Source organism: Hylobates moloch, unplaced genomic scaffold (assembly GCF_009828535.3).
Source record: "Hylobates moloch isolate HMO894 unplaced genomic scaffold, HMol_V3 SCAFFOLD_8, whole genome shotgun sequence".
Taxonomy (NCBI): domain Eukaryota; kingdom Metazoa; phylum Chordata; class Mammalia; order Primates; family Hylobatidae; genus Hylobates; species Hylobates moloch.
Genome location: NW_026652283.1, coordinates 51,130,300 through 51,151,843, shown reverse-complemented (window position 1 = coordinate 51,151,843; position 21,544 = coordinate 51,130,300). Strand labels below are relative to the sequence as shown.

The 21,544-nt window shown below is 38.7% G+C and overlaps 1 protein-coding gene across 4 annotated transcripts in view; it reads left to right on the top strand.

Moving 5' to 3' along the window:
- FAF1 (Fas associated factor 1) overlaps window positions 1-21,544 on the top strand; it is a 523,525-nt gene that overhangs the window by 341,030 nt on the left and 160,951 nt on the right. For all 4 annotated transcript variants that reach the window (XR_009214639.1, XR_009214638.1, XM_032160807.2 and 1 more), the window contains exon 9: window positions 16,971-17,066. Coding sequence is in view for 2 of the 4 variants with exons in the window: in XM_032160807.2 (XP_032016698.1) it covers window positions 16,971-17,066 (96 nt within the window). In the remaining 2 variants the exon portion in view is untranslated. The remainder of the gene's footprint in view (window positions 1-16,970; window positions 17,067-21,544) is intronic.

Sequence of the window (21,544 nt, the reverse complement as noted above, 5' to 3'; positions counted from 1 at the left end):
CATGTCCCGAGACCAAAGTTGTTAGCATAACTGCCTGGGTTTTGCCAGGGAATTAGATGCTGCTGGAAAAATATCCAGAGCTCTTATATTTGCTATCCAGAGAGTTCCACAGTGTTGAGGGGTAAATGGCATCTCACTATTGACTAGACATGTGCCAAGTGGCTGGTTGGTACCCTTCATGCATACAAAGCAGGCTTGAGATATATCCTTGCATATTTGAAGGTTCTGTGGTTATGATGAGCTGAAATGACCACTGATTAATACAGTAGCTCTCTAAAATAATGAGGTTTCTCCACTAACAGAACCTCTTTATTTATCAAACTTATAATAAAATGAGGAATCTGCTTGAGGTAAAATAACCTTTTCAATATAACTGAAGATTTCGTCTTGATTCTCCGTGAATTTGTTGTGATTGTAGAATAAGGCAAAGGGCTTGTTTTAATAAGATCCTAGACTGTTATAATCAATATTTCATGTGTTGACTTTATATGCTTTTATTAATGTGACTTTCTAAATGTTAGGAAAATGAAGAAAAATATCTTCAGAAAATGTTACATTTCTAATAATGCACTTTTCCTGTGTATGATGGTTTTTAAATTTTTCAAACTATTAAGATACTGAAATTATGTGGCCATACCAAGATTACCATCGAACTGTTTTCGTTCACCAATATGTGTGATTTTCTGCAAACAAGCAATGTCTTCTGTTGAATTTCCTGCTCAGCGTCATTATTTTGCCCTTTGCTTTTCATGAGTGTTTAACACTTTCTGTTTCAAAGCCAGTTTCCATGAGCTCTGCTTTGTGTCCTCCAGCCTGTGCGTGTGTATATACGTGTGTGGGTATGTGGGGAGGTTGGTGGGGGGTGAGAAATGACAGTTAATTCCTGTTAACTCTGACCAAGTAATGTACACTGGGTATTTGTCAATCAAATTGTGTGCATTGTGAAAAATATGTATCTGTCCACTCTTGTTTTCCTAGTGAACATTAGCATTGATTATGATGTGGACATATTTCTCAGACTTTCTGGGTCTTCATCTAAATAACAGCAGCAAATAATGAAGTATTCAGAGCTTAACTATCATCATCTCGTGTTTCCTTGAGTTTAAATTGAAGTAAAAATGGAGTAAAAGACCATCTTACTCATTTTTAAAATCTGCTACCAGCAGAAAGTAATTAACTCAAGATCCACAATTAGCCTCACAGCAGTCCATATTAACTACCTCCAACTATCTAGGTCTTTCAGAGGTAGCATAATTTTGAGATTATTTTGCACTTGAAACAGAGTGGCTTATAATAACTAGCTTAAAGCACAAGCGTGTGAGGTTTTTCCTTTTTCTTTTTGTGTTAATATCTACCTTATGTAATGGTAATTTTCTGGTTTGTAAGTGGAAAAAAGCAAATATTAGAAGAAAATTCTTTCTCCCTAGTATAAAGCTAAGTCTTTCATAAGTCTAAAAGTAGCTGCTTTGCTTTAACTGGAAATTTCATTATTGAATTAGTAACTTGACACAAAAGAATTAACAAAGTGAATCAAATACTCCAGCACAATGAAGTAAATTTAAAGAGGCCAACTCATCACCATTGCTGGCTGGTAAAGTGTAATTGCTGGTGCTGCCTTGTTTACCTTTTTGGTTTGATTTTGTTTTAAAGGAAATGTTCACTTGTATAGCATTCCTGCATAATTCACATGCTGTACAAAGCTCGACCCTGGGAACCTATTTTGTAGCTCTCTGAATGTTTTTTTATGCAACCTGCTTTTACAGGTTTAAATTACATTTTGTGACACTGTTTTTGTGGTTGAATTAGAAACTTTTTTTTTCTTTAGTTAAACCTGTGATAAGTAATTGTCACAGTTAGTGCCTTGGTACAATGCTAATTTGAAGTGACATGTCCATACTGGCCCTCTGTAACATGAAGAAGCCTAACAGGTGTGAGGGGTGTGGCTTCCCATGGGCTCTCTTGAACTTCTAACCAAGAAAAACAGCAGAAAAAGTGAAATGAACCTTGAATAAAGCTGTCAGCAGTAATTATCTCAGCAACACTTTGTGGGGAGATAAAATAAGCACTGATGCTTTTATAACCTGAGCACACTGCATCCAAGATAGATTTTTCACCCATTTAGTATAAACTTCTAAATACCTTTCAAGAGATATTTTCATACAGCCTAATTAAACAATAACAACAATAACAATTAACATGAAATATAAATTGTTGAAAAACATGCATTTGTTTTTATTTTAACATGGTTTCTTTTTGATATTTAAGTAATTTTAATAACAGAAAACTTTTTCCCTGTTTCTTTTTTTGGTAAGCCATTATGGTGTGAAATCTCAAGTAATGTGTAGAAAATTGTGTTCTCTTTTGGGAAAGGATACTTCCACAATTAGAAAAATGCTTGAAAGTTTGGTTTTCAGTTTCTTTGAGAGGTATTCAGTGTATTGAACATATCATCATATGGATCGTTTATGAAACAGATAATACATATATGTGAATGAGCTGAATGACCTGCAAGTCATCATAAGAACACCACTGTATTGGAGTACAGTAAGAACACGGAAGATTTGATCAATGTTTTTCAATCTGTTCTCCAAACACAATCCATTGTCTTTTTCTTTGACAGCTGTCTTTTAAAAGTATACTTTAATTTATTTAGCAAAATAATTCAAATCACTAATGACTATGTTTGCCTGACCTGAGTAGAGTATAGAAAAGTCAAAGTGAGATTTTTGTTTATAAATTTCCTGGCTATAGAAGCTAACTGTGGGGGAGGAAACAGGTGAAACATGTGGTTTTGCAACATAAGTTGTTCTCTTTATTCTTTTCATGGTCTTAAAATATAGTTCTATTTTGGGCAATCTAATGACTTAACTTTTTTTTCCCCATAATTCAGCTTTTTTTTTTTTTTTTTTTTTTTTTGAGAGACGGAGTCTCGCTCTGTCGCCCAGGCTGGAGTGCAGTGGGGCGATCTCGGCTCACTGCAAGCTCCGCCTCCCGGGTTCACGCCATTCTCCTGCCTCAGCCTCTCCAAGTAGCTGGGACTACAGGCGCCCGCCACCACGCCCGGCTAATTTTTTGTATTTTTAGTAGAGACAGGGTTTCACCGTGGTCTCGATCTCCTGACCTCGTGATCCGCCCGCCTCGGCCTCCCAAAGTGCTGGGATTACAAGCGTGAGCCACCGCGCCCGGCCAATTCAGCTTTACCATGTTCCTGCATCCCCAAAATTAAAAGCTTGACAAGTCAGCTTGGTTGGTTTACGTTTCAGGTGGAGATGATGTCATTTTTAAAAGCTGGGAATCTTCAGGCGCAGTAGCTCACACCTGTAATCCCAGCACTTTGGGAAGCTAAGGTAGGAGGATTGCTTGAGCCCAGGAGTTCGAGACCAGTGTGGGCAACATAGCAAGACTCTACTAAAAATTAAAAAAAAGTTGGCCAGGTGTGGTGGCATGTGCCTGTAGTCTCAGCTGCTCAGGAGGCTGATGTGGAAAAATTGTTGGAGTCTGGGAGGTCAAGGCTGTAATGAGCTGTGATCAAGCCACTGCACTCCACCCTGGGTGACAGAGTGAGACCTTGCCTCAAATAAATACTAGAGATTAAGTTAGTTCTGACTCTGTTTTGCTGTCTGTTAGCTCTGTGATCGACCCTGGGTGAAAATATGAGCCTCATTTTTCTTGTCTGTGAAATGGCAATGTGGCAAGCTATGCCAGGTTCATTCTCACTAAGAGGGAATAACAAGGATTAGGCAGAATAGCATAAAATAGAACTAGCATGATCTATACTTTATTCACAAACCTAAAGCCTGAAAAATTATTGGCTTTATCAAAGCAGAAACTGTTCACCATTGTCTGTATCTCTAGCACTCAGCTGAGGTCTTGACACATTGTGGTTGTTCAGTAACTATTAGTTAAGTGAGTGGATAATGGTATTTTGCACTCTACTTATAGTACTGTCTGTCTGTTCCCCTAGAGTGATTTAGCAAAATTCATACAATCAAGCATAGATAGATACATTGGTTGATAAACAGACTTAGATACACATACTCTTGAATCTTCACAACAGTCTTGTAACTTATAAGACTTTACAGAGGTGGAAATTAAGGCACTGAGAAGGTGAGAGAGTTGTCCAGAGTCATACAAGCTCTTAACCAGCAGAGCCAGGATTTCAAACCCTAGAAGAATGGCTTTGGAGTCCAAGTTCGTAATTTCTCTGCTTTTATAGCTCTCCAACAAAGTATAGTGACATCTACCACCAAAGAAATTACCTTACAATGACACATTTTTCCAGACACTTCGTTGTCAGTGATACAAATGATTTGAGAGATATGGGGAGACATTTTTGGGTAAGATTTCTCCTTCTTCAGTAAGATACTACTTCTTCCCCTCCCCTCCTAGGACAGCAGGTCCCCTCATCCGTTGCACTCATTGAAGCAATGTTGCAGCCTCTCTTAGGACTACCATTTCCCTAGTGAACAGAAATGTCATACATGGTTATGGCCTGGGCAGACTTCCACAGATGTAGGATGACAGAGTTTTGATCTCTAGGAATTTGGCTTTCCCCTCCTTTGGGTCCAGTTCCTGACCCACTCTTGTAAAACCTTTGCCTATTGAGGTGCAAGGCGGGACTGAACTCCAGAGGCAGGGCTCAGGCACCTGACCAAATTGATGACTAGCTAAAATAGGGACAGGGCAAAAGCAGCTTTCCATAAGATATGTCCACCATTGTGCCATGTCTGTTTACCATTACCATGGCAACACCCAGAAGTTACTGCCCCTTTCCATGTCAACAACTAAACAACCCAGAAGTTACCCCCCTTTTCCTAGAAATTTCTGCATAATCACCCCTTAATTTGCATGTAATTAAAAGCAACTATAAATATGACTGCAGAACAGCCTTTGAGCTGCTACTCTGAGCACACTGCCTATGGGGGAGCCCGGCTCCGCAAGGAGCGGTAGCTTTGCTACTGTTGTACACTGCCACTTCAATAAAAGTGGCTGTCTTAACACCTCCAGCCCATCCTTGAATTCTTTTCTGGGCAAAGCCAAGAACCCTCCTGTGCTAAGCCCCAGTTTTGGGACTTGCCTGCCCTGCATCACTGTGACATCCACATTGCCTCTGTCTACTCAGTTCCCACCTGGGATTCTGGGTCTCCCCTTAGGAACTAGCTGAATAAATGAGGTTTATCTGGAAGGTTTGTCCAAGTGTCACTGGATACGATTGACTACCAAAAGATACCAAGTATTTTGGCGACAGAGAAAAATGTGAAATTGGGGAGGTCATATAGAAGGCTTTCAGAAAGTGATTGAGCTGAGTTTTGAAGAAGTTTTGTCACTTAAATTTTTCTCATATTATCTTCACATACCTAAGAAATAGACAGATGGAAAAGAATGGTGAGGGAAACCCAGGCAAGAGTAATGGAATGAGCAGAAGCCTAAGAGTAGGCACATGCAAGGCACATTTTTGGATCATTGAGCAAACAAACCTGTATACAAAAATAGTGGGAGGTAATGGCTGGAAAGGTGGGCAGGGTTATGGCCTTGAACATCAGACTGAGAAAGTTTTCAGGGTGAGAGAAAACATGAGAATCATCTAGTCCAATTTTTTCATCATACAGGTGATAAAACTTAGAGAAGAGAGTTGATCAAGGTCACAGAATGAATAAGAGGCAGATTTAGAGTTTTAACCCAGGTCCTTTGCTCTATGTATAGTGTTCTTCCCAAGTATTTACACACATGGAATCATACCACAGGCTGACTTATGGCAGAAAGGAGTCATACAAGGGCACCATGAAGCCTAAAGAGATAAAAGAACAATTCTTGCTTTGCTTTAATGGTGGCAACAGGAAAAAAAAAAGTGGCTTACAGGCTAGTTAAATGTTTTTAAGCTAAATGTTCTCAGGAGGCTTAACTGGTCCCCCAAAGTCATTGCAGCAGACAGAGATACCCTTTTTAGTTTTTCGTTTGTTTGTTTTTGTTCTTGTTATTTTTGCCTCCAATAGCCTGTTGTTCTTTCTCTCAATTTTGGTTTAGTTCCTCTCGCAGGAATTGAATGGGAAACCTGAAGCAAGTTCCACTTTTGGACATGGCTATGTAATGTATCCTTTCGAAATTCTCAGTCATAAGCAGGTAATGAGTGATGTAAGATATGGGCCCTTAGAAACTCGCACAGCTACAATATATCTAAACAAAAATGCTCTCCATAGGTTGGCACTCACAAGAATGTTATGTGGGAAATGATAAGAAACCCTTCTCTCTTAATAATTTAAATTTGTTCACTTAGGAAGAAATTTTTCTTTAATATTGGTCAGCATCATTTGGATATCTTTGGTATGGAAAAGACTGAATAATATATTTGGTTGTTGTATGTTTTAGAACATATACTAATACAGTTAAATTTAATTGACATAAGTTGATATAAAATACTTAAATGATACCAATTCTGTCATCTAGGCTTAGATTCTTAAAAATAATTGGGCATTGCAACTGAAAACACCTATATGATAATCCTTCTGGCAAGGAGACAAAGATGAGGTGATGTGTGATTTTTATTTTTTTAAAGTTGAAAATCTAGTCCACTATGCTACATATTTTTTCACTTATCTCTTTATTGCTGTCAACAAAGATATTATTCCCACTTCTCAGACAAGGAAACTGAGAGGTTTTGAGATAAGCAGCTTTCCTGAGAAATGACATTAGATATCAAAGCCAGGATCCAAGACCAGGTTATTTGGATCCAAGTGCCTGACATATAATAACTTAACATTTATTGAATAAGTTATCAACTCTGAGTAACTATATGGTTAATATAACATTCAACAAATAGTTCTAAATTATCAAATAATATGAGGAAGAAAAGCAGAGTCAAGAGAAATCTGCACATATTCCAGATCTCTCTTTCCCCCTCACCCTTCTTACTGGTTATAGGCGATATGTTTAATATGTTCTTTTCCCTCTTCTGCCCTCCACCAGAGGGTGCTCATAAGCAACTAAATGGCATAAAGCTGTAGTGATAGGAACTGAGAAAGAAGGGCTATTTTAATTCACAGTGTGCATTATTGGCCTCTGTGAAAAAAAAAAGTTGACTTTGAAACAGAGTTCTTGATTGAGCTGAAATAACTTTGGTTTAAAGTTGCCTTACAAATAACATCTTGAGCACTTACTTACCTGAGGATAGTACTTTTTTATATAGGTAAAGTTGACCATTCTCTCTAAATAGGTATGAGGGACTATGCCATTAGACAGTGTTAGGCTGGTCTGGGCTGTATTTCTTATTGTGTAACTTAATGCTCTTCAGAAGTTTTTTTTTTTTTTTTTTTTTTTTTTGAGACAGAGTCTCGCTCTGTCGCCCAGGCTGGAGTGCAGTGGTGTGATCTTGGCTCACTGCAAGCTCCAACTCTCGGGTTCACGCCATTCTCCTGCCTCAGCCTCCCGTGTAGCTGGGACTACGGGTGCCCACCAGCACGCCTGGCTAATTTTTTCCGTTTTTAGTAGAGATGGGGTTTCACCGTGTTAGCCAGGATGGTCTCGATCTCCTGACCTTGTGATCTGCCCTCCTCGGCCTCCTAAATTGCTGGGATTACAGGTGTGAGCTACCGCGCCTGGACTTCAGAAGTATTTTAATGATGTAAAATACTTCAGAACCTCTTCTAGTGTACTCACTAAAAATCAATAAGTAATGAAGTACAAGAATATTGATGTCTGTGTTTAGTTATAAAAGCATATCCATTTAGAAATTGTGCTAATTCTGTTACAGTGAGCAGCTCTTTATCTCCCTATGACATAATCTGGTTTTAGGGGATGAAATGCCCTAGAAGATTAAAAAAAAACAACCTTTTATATTGAGCAACCTCTCTTTGATAGCCAAAATCTCAAGATAATGTTGGGACAGTATAAGGAAGCATAAAAGTAGGTAATTATAATGTGGAAAAATAGCATCAGGTGATTCTCCTTGATTTTGAGAGTCCCACCAGATTAAATGAAAGAAACCAAAAAAGTAAGTCAGGAGCATTTAAAATTACTATATATATTTCCAAAGGCCTTTAAAAAGAAACTATAAGATAATTAAATCAAGATATTTGTTAGTATTTTACAATTAACTGTAACATCTTTAAAAAACACATAGTTGGCTGGGTGTGGGGGCTCACACCTATAATCCCAGCACTTTGAGAGAGGCCAAAATGGGGAGCCCAGGAGTTCAAGACCAGCCTGGGCAACATGATGAGACTCCATCTCTACAAAAAATAAGGAGACCCTCATTTCTACAAAAAATTTAAGAATTAGCTGGGCGTGGTGGCATGCACCTGCAGACTCAGCCACACAGGAGGCTGAGGTGGGAGGATTGCTTGATGCTGAGAGATCGAGGTGGTAGTTGGCTGTGATTGTACCACTGCACTCCAGTCTGCGTAACAAAGCAAGACTGCCTCAAAAAACAAAAAAAGAAGAAAAAAACCGAGATTAGGAGTCAAGAAGAGAACATGCTTGTGCTATCATTAAGCAGATGTGAGACTTGGGACAAACACTTTACCTTTCTATACCTCAGTTTCTTTTCCTGTTAAGTGAGAGGATTAGACCCTTATCTTGTGAGGAGAAACTGCCTTTCATTTGGGATCTGTTGGGGATGGTGGGATCACTGATAGAAGTTTAAGAGAAGGCTGCTGATACCTTCTCTCTGGAAATTCTCATTACTAGCTTGGAATGGGACAAGGGAGATGCTGGGTGGGGGAAGATATGGCAGCAGCACTTGACTCGGCTAAGGCTTCAAGATCTCCTGGTTGGGATACAAGCAACTGATGAATTCTGAGGACTCTTCCAAATCTAGTATCTTGTGTGTAAAATGAAGCCATGTATAGCAGCCATCCTTGTTTCTTCCAACTCTGGTTGCTTACATGGTAGCGTTTGTGTTTATGTATATAGCAAAAAGCCTGAGAACTTGTAACTGTTGGTGTTTATTTCATTAAACTTACCAACTTGCCAAATCAATTGAGGACAATAACACAGCAAGGCCAGGCAGAGAACAGTTTTTTGAGCTATTTACACAAGAGTTTTGTTGATAATTGATCTTGACCTGCACATGTCTTTTAATATTCTGTTGGTTCCAGAATATTATTAGTCACTTCCTTTTTAACAGTGTGCCTTTTTATGAGGTGACTAAACTGCTGTTTAACCCTGCTACAAGAATGTGGCAGTGGGCTAGTCCAGACAAGTGCATGTATACTTGGTAACTAGCATTCTTGATAAGCTTGCTTCAACCTGCCACAAATTAAAGCTCTGTGTGACTTTTCTAGCACGTAAGTGACAAAAAAATGGCTGGGGGAAGGGCAGAAGAAACCTCGGATTGCGAATAAAAATAAATAAGTTTTTTGATTTGCGCTTTGGTTGGCAGTAAATGAAATTTTAGCCTCATGACTCAGTTTGGTTTAAAACTACCTCAGTAATCTATTTAGCTGAACAGTAAGCATCTGAAAATTTAAAAGGGGTATTCCAGAAGTCATCTTCAGGACTCCGTACTATAAAAAACCTTATTTATGTTGGAAATGTGATGTAATAGAAAACTCCATGGCTTTTGGAGTTAAATCTGGTTTGCCATCTGGTACCCAATTTATCTCGGACAAGTTACTCCACCACTCTAAGGTTATTTTATGATTTGTACAATCATGATAGTCTTTAATTTACAGAGTTGTCATGTATGGTAGACATATGTTAAGCACTTACTATGTAGTTTCTGACTAATTGATGGTCTCTAGGAGTAGCTGTTTTAATTAAGCCAAAGAAAGCAATTATTGGTTATCAGATAGTACGACAAGATATCTTAGAGCCTTAATAGTTGTTTGATTGGATACTTTTTAAATGGTTGTGAGATAAAGTGCCTGAGTTTTAATTTTGGTTCACCAGTCAGTATCTGTTTGATTCTGGGCAACCTTCTTATTCTGTGTGAGATTTAGTAACCTCATCTCTAAAATGGGGATTATAATCCTTACCTGGCAGAGTTATTGTGAGAATTAAGTGAGGTAGTGCGTATAAAGCACTTTGTGTAATAGCAATACTATTGAGCTCTTAATAATAGCAGTTATTGTACAACTGTTTTTAAAATACTGAATGGTTTCCTGGGTGTATGTATATATATATATATGTCAAAAAGCAATGCGTTAGGCTGGGTGAGGTGGCTCCTATCTATAATCCCAGCATTTTGGGAAGCCGAGGCAGGCAGATCACTTGAGATCAGGAGTTCAAGATCAGCCTGGGCAACATGATGAAATCCCATCTCTACAAAAGTACAAAAATTAGCTGGACTTGGTGGCATGCACCTGTAGTCCCAGCTACTCAGGAGGCTGAGGCAGGAGAATCGTTTGAACCTGAGAGATGGAGGTTGCAGTGAGCTGAGATCACACCACTGCACTCCAGCCTGGGTGGCAGGGTGAGAGTCTGTCTAAAAAAGAAAAGAAAAAAGCAATACTTTATATGAGGATATAAATGCATGTATTAATAGCACTGAATACTGCCTTATTGAAGTATAATTGACCTGTAATAAACCATACATTTTTTAAGTGTACAGTTGGATACATCTTGACATACAAATACACAGATTAAAAAGATCATCAGTGCAGTGTAGTCAATGCTAATATCCAGTAGCATTCCCAAATCTGGATGAAATTACGTCAGTGCCTTGTTAGGATGACGACAAGCTTGAGATATGGTTTTAAAAAAAGTCTCATATTAATTGTTCTTCTTAAAACACAAGAGAATTGTATTTTACAAACTGAGTGAATAAAAGATACAAACAGTAAAGCTGTAGTTTGAATCTCGTTCAGTTGTGTTACTGGGTGTGTCACATGCAGAGCAAGGAGTCTGCAGGTGACATAACCAAATCTCCTTAGTGATGTATGAAGATCATAGCCCATTGGGGCTAGAAGGGATCTGAGAGGCCATTTAGTTGGTCGCACCTATATTTTACAAAAGGAGATGTTAAGACTCTTGGTTACTGACCCAAGGTCCCATAACAGGTTTTATAGCTTCCAATACTCTTAAAATGTCTTAGTCTTTGTCATTTATAATTAGAAAAAAAAGACAGACTGCAAACATGTATTTGGGAGAGGGTTAAAATTTGGCTATAAAATAAAAAATACTTTGAAGAACTAATTCATATGTATATGAATATATGTATATATATGAATATATATGTGTATATATGAATGTATATGTGTAATGAATATATAGTATGTATATATATACATATGAATATATATAGTGTATATATATGTACACTATATGAATATATATAGTGTACATATATATACACATATGAATGTATATATATTTTTTGAGACTGAGTCTCACCCAGGCTGGAGTGCAGTGGCTCAATCTCAGCTCACTGCAACCTTTGCCTCCCGGGTTCAAACAGTTCTCCTGCCTCAGCCTTCCGAGTGCCTGGGAGTACAGGCGCCCACCACCATGCCCAGCTAATTTTTGTATTTTTAGTAGAGACGGGGTTTCACCACGTTGGTCAGGCTGGTCTCGAACTCCTGACCTCAAGTGATCTGCCCGCCTTGGCCTCCCAAAGTGCTGGAGTTACAGGTGTGAGCCACCACGCCCAGCCTACTAATTCATATTTTTAAAGAAAGAAGTATTAAGAATGACCTTAAATGCTCTGAGGACAAGCTTAACATGATAATACTGTGTTTTACTAACAACTTGTTAGACATAGCCAGTAATCAGTCATGATGGTTTACAGGAGTTTCCCTTTGCATATTGTCCTAGTATTTTATTTTCATATGAAGAATAACATAAAGAATAATACAAAGAAATACTATATGCTTTGTTTATTGTGTAAAGAAGAAACATCGAAAAGATTCTAAGATTTCACGAAAGAGCTTTTTTGTCTTCTCAGTTGTTTCAAATAATAGTTGTCATTATTCATGAAAATTAGTTGCACATGTACACATTGCATAGTTCAGCAGTTCACAGCTTTTTGGTCTCAGGATCCTTTTTTTTTTTTTTGAGACGGAGTCTCGCTCTGTCACCCAGGCTTGAGTGCAGTGGCGCGATCTCGGCTCACTGCAAGCTCCGCCTCCCGGGTTCACGCCATTCTCCTGCCTCAGCCTCTCCGAGTAGCTGGGACTACAGGCGCCCGCCACCACGCCCGGCTAATTTTTTTATATTTTTAGTAGAGACAGGGTTTCACCGTGGTCTCGATCTCCTGACCTTGTGATCCGCCCGCCTCGGCCTCCCAAAGTGCTGGGATTACAAGCGTGAGCCACCGCGCCCGGCGGTCTCAGGATCCTTTTGCACTTGCAAAGAAATCATCAAAGACCCCAGAGAGCTTTTGTTTATGTGGATTATATTCATTGACATTTACCATTCTAAAAATTAATATTGAAGAAAAGAATATTTAAGATAACAAGTGAATACATGTTAATATAAATAGCATTTTTATACAAAGTAATTATATTTTCTAAAAATTCAGTAAGTAAAGTGACACTGTTTTTATACTTTTACAAATCTCTTTAATGTCTGTCTTAATAGAAGACAACTGGATTTTCTTGTCTTCCTTCTTCTGCGTTTAACCTGTTGTAATGAATTTTTTTGATTGAAAATATGAAGAAAATCTGACTTCCTACAGATCTATAGTTGGAAAAAGGAGGAGTATTTTAATAGTCTTTTCAAATAATTATAGATATTATTATTTGATACTACACTAGAACTCAAGAAGTGGTAGTTTCCTAAAGGTTAGTTTTATTTTTTTTATTTTAATTTTTTTTTGTGTGTATATGTGGCAAGGAGCTTTCTCGGGTAAAACTAAATGTTACTTTCAATATCGAATCTGAAGCCCTATCAGTATACATTTTGTATTAATACTTTGTCGTAGTAAGATACATTGGTCTGCCTCACAGTTTGAATTAAACCTTTATCCATACATAATTTTATAACATCATGCAATCACTGTTCATTTGGAGAATATTGGTCTTGTGAGTTATGCAGATTTTCTAAATGTTGACACATTTCATTACATGATATAAAAAGTCACATCTATTATATTAATATAACCACTGAACTCATCACAAAGGCTTTAAGCATTGAGAAGCTGTCAAGCTCATGATGGCTGATAGTTTTTAAAACTCTCAATTTTTACGTGAAAACTCAAATTTTGTCATTGGCAATTAATACTGTCAGATCTGTTCCTTGAAGTAGTAGTCTCACTTCATTCATTTTGGAGAAAATGTTCAGCAATTAGGGATACTCAATCACAGGTTGAGTATCCGTAATCTGAAAATCTGAAACTTTTTAAGCAGCAACATGATGTTGAAAGGAAATGTTCATTGGAGCATTTCAGATTTTGGATTTTTAGATGCGGAATGCTCAACTATTAGGTATATATGATGCAAATATTCCAAAATCCAAAACAGTTCTAAGCCTGAAACACCTCTGGTCCCAAGCATTTTGAGTAAGGGATACTTGTCTGAATACCAAATCCAAGTAACCACAGTTTGTCTGCCCATCATTTGTTTAAGTAGTAATGGTGTTTCATGAAAAAAAGTGGCTGATTCAGCATATAACTCAAACACAAGTGCTTTTTCTTCAACCCATCCATTATACTTTGGTATGCTGTAGAAGTCCTTTATACGTACTTCACATTTGTCACACAGGATATTAAAAGATGTATTAAGAGTCAAAATTTAATTAAAAATAATAATTTTTACTGATTTAACAGGGACGTTCTTAAATGAAACTGCCATTTTTACAGTGAGTACATGGAACTGGAGATTTTTAACAGTTTGGTGTTACTACCTTAATTTGTGCTGAAGTACCAGCAGATTTGCCCACTATTGCTTTTTTTTAACATCAGTATAAAAACACTGTGGCCAGGCGTGGTGGTTCAGGCCTGTAATCCCAGCACTTTGGGAGGCTGAGGTGGGCAGATCACCTGATGTCAGGAGTTCAAGACCAGCCTGGCCAACATGTTAAAACCCCATCTCTACAAAGATACAAAAATTAGCCAGGCATGGTGGCACACACCTGTAATCCCAGCTGCTTCGGAGGCTGAAGCAGGAGAATCACTTGAACCTGGGATGTGGAGGTTGCAGTGAGCCAAGATCGTACCACCACACTCCAGCCTGGGTGACAGAGCGAGATTCCCTCTCAAGAAAATAAATAAAGAAATAAAACACAGTGAAAAAGTCTAATGCCACTTCAGTATTATTATGAAATAATTTTGACCTTATGGAACTCCTAAAAGAATCTCAAGAACCCTGTGCCTATAGTACATACTTTGAAAATCACATGGTATGTTCTTTTTTTTTGAGACGGAGTTTCACTTGTCCAGATTGGAGTGCAATGGCGCAATCTCGGCTCACTGCAACCTCCACCTCCCAGGTTCAAGCAATTCTCCTGCCTCAGCCTCCCAAGTAGCTGGGATTACAGACATGAACCACCATGCCCGGCTAATTTTTTGTATTTAGTAGAAATGGGATTTCACCATGTTGGTCAGGCTGGTCTCGAATTCTTGACCTCAGGTGATCCACCCGCCTCAGCCTCCCAAAGGGCTGAGATTACAGGCGTGAGCCACCGTGCCCAGCACGGTATGTTCTTAACACTAAATACTGTTTGTAAGAAGAAAAGAAAAAACTTCAAATGGACTTTGAGTACTCACTCACCGATGGAATATCTACTAGGTAGCAAGTGTATTCTCATTTAAGCCATCCTCACAGAAAGCCTGTTAGGAAAGGTCATGTTAATTTTATAGAACAGAAAACTTAGCCTTTTTTTTTTTTAAGACAGGTTCTTGCTCTATCACCCAGGCTAGAATGCAGTGGCATGATCTCAGCTCTCTGCAGCCTTGACCTCCTGGGCTCAAGCAATCCTCCCATCTCAGCCTCCCTAGTAGCTGAACTATGGGTGTGTTCCACCATGCCCAGCTAATTGGTTTTTCTTTTTTTGGAGACAGGGTCTCACTTTATCACCCAAGCTGGAGTACAGTGGCATGATCACAGCTCACTGCAGCCTTAACCACCTGGGCTCAAGTGGTCCTCCCGCCTCAGCAACCCAAGTAGCAGGGACTACAGGCGTGTACCCCCATACCCAGCTAATCTTTTGTTTATGTTTTTAGAGACAAGATCTCACTATGTTGCCCAAGCTGGTCTTGAACTCCTGAGCTCAGGCTATCCTCCTGACTCAGCCTTGCAAAGTGCTGGAATTACAGGCATGAGCCACCACGCCCAGCCAGGAAACTTAGTTTCGAGATGGAAAATATTGATTCGAGTGAATAGTAGAAGACACTCTGAGTTTAAAAGTCCATTCTACACTTAGCCGTCTCCTGTTATTAAATAGAAAAAGTTCCTTTAGGGATCAAAAAGAATTTGTTAAGTGCCTGCCTTTTCCATGGATTGCTTTTTAACAGAACAAATTTACTTAATTTTGTTCATTTTTCTTCATGTCTTGTCAAAAAATGATTTACCATCCTTATATTTTAATCATTGACAGCTGAAAAGAACAATTAAATTATTTCCAACTATAGCTACTTTTTCCTTAAGATGTGGCCTTAAAAATATAAATGCTGTAAAATAATTATTATTTTTGTGAAAAAGGGTTTTCTTTGGATAATTTAAATGCATAAACCTTTTGTGTTGATGTAGTATAATTGTCAAATTATTTAATTGGACACATATACCTAAAATAATGTTAATATTATGTAATGTTAATTTAAAAATACTGCTTTTGTGGCTACCCTCATAGTTCATGATATTTATTCAAATTCTATAGGCATTTTTTATATATAAGCATCATCATCACCACTAGGGTCACTTTTTTTTTTCTTTTTGGTTGACATCGTAAAGACTAAATAATTGAATTGAATAAGATGACTACTCTTGTGTTAATTAAGGAACAGGCTAACTTAGAAAGACCCCAGAATATAAGGTGACAGTGGGCTTAACAGTCTAGGTGAGGAAGGTGTTTCTGCTAAAGTCATGTTTTCTAGAGTCCATCCTTCTCGCTGGACATTTTATCTCAAGCCACAGGTATTCTTCACAGACTAGTAAAAAGTAATGTTTGTTGAGCCACTACTGTGTGCTAGGCATTTTCTCATTGCTTTACCCATAAACTCAACCTTATCCCTACACTGTGGAGAAAGTAATAATCAAATACTATATCTAGGTGTCATTAAGGACAGTTGTAATTTTTTCATTTGCTTATGTTTTGTTTTGTTTTGGTTTCATTTGTCCTATGTGTGTATATTCATCATCTTCCCAAGACATTTTTCAAAGTATCTTTTAAAGACAGGTTTATAAGGTCTTTTAATACTTGCAATTGTGAGATTATACAGAGCTCTAGGAATAATCGTGTCTTATCATTGTCTTCTTTATTAGCCAGTTTTGACAAGTAAACTCTGGGAGAACCTGAAGCATCATTGACTCAGGTTATTTGAGGCTAATCTGTCCAAACAGCGTATTGAAAATGAAGTATTTGAGGAAGCACCCTGTAATAGGAGGACTTTTGTAACTACTCAAATACAAGGCAGCTTCCTTTAGGGTAACACCTAAACTTAGGTTTTTGTATATTTTTGATATATGTATCTTATGGAAATTTTAGATTTTGTATCTCACCTACAATTTTATATTTCTATCCCTACTGCCCTCGGAGTTAGGAAAATGAGGTATTATTCTGCTAATCAGAAAAGTAGCAGATGCACATTGAGGCAGTGGGGGATTGGGGGCAAATATGTATGATTTGCCTTATTTTGGGCTCATTACAGTTTCCTAGAACCTCAGTCTATCATCTAATGAAAATTAGCCTTGGCTACCATAACATCCCATGTGTGGAAAAATTTCAAATTTTCAAAGCCTTCCTGGTAATGTAATACCCAGGATACTAGAGTTAGCTTTCTAATCTAGCTTCAGCAATAATAGAAAATACCTGAAAAGTAAAATCCTTTTGTGAAACATGGCCATATTTTGTTTACAAATGATGGATTCTACTTTTTGCAGATGTGTCTTGCTGAATCAGGGCTCTCTTATCCCTGCCATCGACTTTCAGTGGGAAGAAGATCTTCACCTGCACAGACCCGGGAACAGTCGGAAGAAGTAAGCCTGTTTGCCAGCTTTTCATTGAACAGAAGGCTCATCCCCCACCTACCTGCCCACTTCCCTTTCTTTTTTATCTGCCAGAGCAATGAACAGATAGAGTTAATGTAGCATTAATTAAATCTCGGTAAATTCTTGAAGGCAGAAACTGTCCATGCAAGGTTACTACTAATGTGCTCCTTCCCACTCTGTTAGTTGCATGTTTCAACAGACAGAATTCAGATGGATTGGTTGAAGTGATTTTTACTTAGAACCATCGGGCTAACAAAGAACTTTCTAGGCTGGGCACAGTCGCTCACGCCTGTAATCCCAGCACTTTGGATGGCCGAGGCAGGCAGAGCACATGAGGCCAGGAGTTCAAGACCAGCCTGGCCAACACAGTAAAACCCCGTCTCTACTAAAAATACAAAAATTAGCCAGGTATGGTGGCAGACACCTGTAATCCCAGCTACTTGGGAGGCTGAGGCATGAGAATTGCTTGAACCCAGGAGGCAGAGGTTGCAGTGAGCGGAGATCACACCACTGCACTCCAGCCTAAGCAACAGCATGAGAATGCATCTCAAAAAAAGAAAAAAGAAACTTTCTTTGCTATTGACTCTGTAGTTGAGTAGATTCATTAGGACTGACCCTGGAAGTCCTTTAACTCATTGGGCTGGAGCACTTACCATGAGGCAGACACTGTGCTTGATATCTTTAGATAACAAAGATGAATAACACTGTACCTATACCAAAATGCCCAGAGTCAAAGGTGATAGATAAAATAACAGTGGCCGGGCGCAGTGACTTACACCTGTAATCCCAGCACTTTGAGAGGCCAAGGTGGGTGGATCACCTGAGGTCAAGAGTTCGAGACCAGCCTGACCAACATGGAGAAACACCATCTCTACTAAAAATACAAAATTAGCTGGGCGTGGTGGCGCATGCCTTTAATCCCAGCTACGCAGGAGGCTGAGGCAGGAGGATCACTTGAACCCAAGAGGTGGAGGTTGTCGTGAGCCGAGATTGTGCCATTGCACTCCAGCCTGGGCAACAAGAGTGAAATTCCATCTCAAAAATAAAAATAAAAAGATAATAATAATAATGATGGCATAATATAAAAAATATAGTGATAGTGTTGCACACAAGGGTCCTAAAGAAACAAAGAGAAGGGGCAGGTAAGATTGAACATATTTGTGTGTGTGTTGTGCCTATTTGGGTCTATGTGAGCCTGAAGAATATATATATATATATAAAATTTTTTTTTTTGAGACGGGATTTCACTCTTGTTGCCCAGGTTGGAGTGCAATGGAGTGATCTCGGCTCACTGCAACCTCCACCTCCCAGGTTCAAGCGATTCTCCTGCCTCAGCCTCCCAAGTAGCTGGGACTACAGGTGCCCGCCACCACGCTTGGCTAATTTTTGTATTTTTAATAGAGACGGGGTTTCACTGTATTGGCCAGGCTGGTCTCGAGCTCCTGACCTCGTGATCCACCCCCCTCGGCCTCCCAAAGTGCTGGGATTACAGGCGTGAGCCACCATGCCCAGCCCAAGCCTAAAGAATATTATAAGGAAATATCTAAATTCTATTCCACGGCTACAAACAGCACTTTCGTGCTCAACTCTGAACGTGGTTATAAGGAAATGGGAAAGAGAGCATGGATGTTTTAACTTATTTAAGAAATATTTATTGAGCTCTTACTATGTGCTGGGAAAAGTCATCACCAAGACTTTAAAAGTGTATACAATGGAGGTCATAACTAAATAGCACAGATGAACTTTATTTAAACTATAATTTTTTTTTTTTTGGAGACAGGGTCTCACTCTGTCACCCAGGCTGGAGTGCAATGATGCGATCTCAGCTCACTACAACCTCTGCCTCCTGGATTCAAGTGATTCTCGTGCCTCAGCCTCCCAAGTAGCTGGGATTACAGGCACGCGCCACCACACCCGGCTCATTTTTTTCTATTTTTAATAGAGACGGGGTTTCACCATGTTGGCCAGGCTGGTCTTGAACTCCTGATCTCAAATGATCCACCCTCCTCAGCCCTCCAAAGTTCTGGGATTACAGCTGTGAGCCACTGCGCCTGGCCTTAAACTAGAATTTTTTAAGACAGAGCACGATTCAAGTATTTAAAAGCTTAGGCTAGTATGATAAAAAAATTTTTTCCGTTTGCATTCTATACAAAATGTGGTTGCTCATTTTTATTTAAACTGCCTATATATTTTGGACACCTGTTATGGAAGCTACAACAGGACTTCTCCAGCCATCCTTTGAATACATATTTATATCACCTAAACATGTGAAAGAGAAATGGAGCTACTACGTAATTGAAATTGTAGTCTCTAATCATCCTGTGAAAATTATAATTTGCCACTCTGGTTTTTAACATTTTTTAGAAAACCACAGAGAAGGAAGCGTTTTCCCCTGCTAATAATACGACCGTGCTGTATTATACTGTACTGTACTTGGTCTCCAAAAATGTTTATTCCTTTTCAAGAGACCAAACCGTTTTTTTTTTAAAGCACTTTATCTCACTAGCCCTTGTGAAAGAAAGATAATATTGAGTTTCACTGCTTGGCAGAAATTGCCGGACATAATTTAATGAGATCTTTCTTTAAAGTGCTTGAGTCTGTTTTTAACGGCTAGAGTAGGTCATACTTCCACTCTTTAATGGATAAATCCACTAACATTAAAAGGTGGCCAACTAGCCCCAACCGCAATTTTTAATTATTCTGTGTCCTATCTGAGAGGTGACAGGTAACTGTTTCACTTCATTTATTTTCTTCTCTCACCCTCACCATTATATGTGTTATTTGGGTGGTCCCATCAGCAGAGAGAAGTCAATTCCATATAGTGAAGAGCAGTGTTTGTGAGGCTAGCACACTATTTAGGTTATTTTGATAAAATGGTAGTGTGGCATTGGGAGGCTTTGCCAAACTAAAACAGTCACAGCCTCGGTAATATCTTATTATTACTGAATAATAATATCTTATTATTAGGAGTTCTGCCCTCCTATAATAACCAGTTTCATTTTTGAGAAGCTTTTTCTGTTGTCTTCCTTATATTAAGTTGAAATATGTGTAATTGTACCTTCTACCCAGTGATTCTACTGCTGTCTTCCGGTTCTACTCCTACATGACTTTGTGTGTTTTAAGACAATCATCTTTCTTTTTTTTTTTTTGAAACAGAGTCTTGCACTGTTGCCCAGGCTGAAGTGTGGTGGCATGATCTTATCTCACTGCAGCCTTCTCCCCACAGGTTCAAGCAATTCTCGTGCCTCAGCCTCCCAAGTAGCTGGGACTACAGGCATGTGCCACCATGCCCAGCTAATTTTTGCATTTTGAGTAGAGACGGGGTTTTGCCATGTTGGCCAAACTGGTTTTAAGCTCCTTACCTCAAGTGATCTGCCCTTCTTGGCCTCCCAAAGTGCTGGGGTTACAGGTGTGAGTCACCGCGCCCAGCCAACAATAATCATTTTGCTATTGACTTTCTTAAACTTTGAGTTAGGAAGGAAATATTTGAGACCAGCAGTGAAATTCAAGTTTTAGATTTTATGGATTGTAGTTATATGTCCTTTACCTGGGAGAATTTTGATTCTTACATCATCTCTCGGGCCCTACAGACACAGTTTCTTTATGATCATTTAATAATTTTTTTCTCATCCTCCCCTTGTTCCTGAGCCGCCGTGTAATGATTTTCCCATATTTCTGGATACCTAGCTAGGTAACAATTTATCCTCAGTTGCTTGGGTGAGACAGTGTAGGGGCCTTGTTGACCCTGGCTCCTTGGGAATTGTTCAGTTCTCAGTTGACAGTGAAGAAGGAGAAGCAATCCAAAAACTTAACAACAAAAAAAAGTTTTAATGTAATGTTAAAAGCATTAGTTTATAACTATGGTTAAAGAAACATTTATTGAATGCTCACTATGTACTAGTCAAATGAATGTAAATTGATAATTTTATATTATATGATTAATGAGAAAATTGAGGCAAGCATGAGATGCTAGGGGAGCATAGATAATGGGGGTGGGTTGTAACTTTCAAGAAGGTTTGCAGGCAAGAACTTTGTTTGCCTTTCTCCCCTCTGTAGCCCTAACACCTAGCATAGTGCCTGGCATGTAACAGACACAGAATAGTTATTTGTAAATGAATATTTTTTAAATAAAGAAAATAAAAGAAAAAAAGACTAGAGGAGGTGACATCCAAATTGGATTATAAAGAATGAGTCACAGCCAAATAAAGAATCAAAGGAATCATATTCCATTCATTCCATTGAGAGAAAAAAGCATGATTTGATGTAGCAAATGAGAAGAGATAAGTATAGGTTGCTGTTAGTGCAGAAGAAAGTCGGGGGAAAAGGAAGATAAGAGATGAGGTGAAAGTGAGTAAGTCTTGTATGACACATTGAGAATTTGGAACTGTAGAAAGCAGTAAAAGCCCTTTTTTTTTTTCTGAGATGGAGTCTCGCTCTGTTGCCCAGGCTGGAGTTCAGTGGTGCGA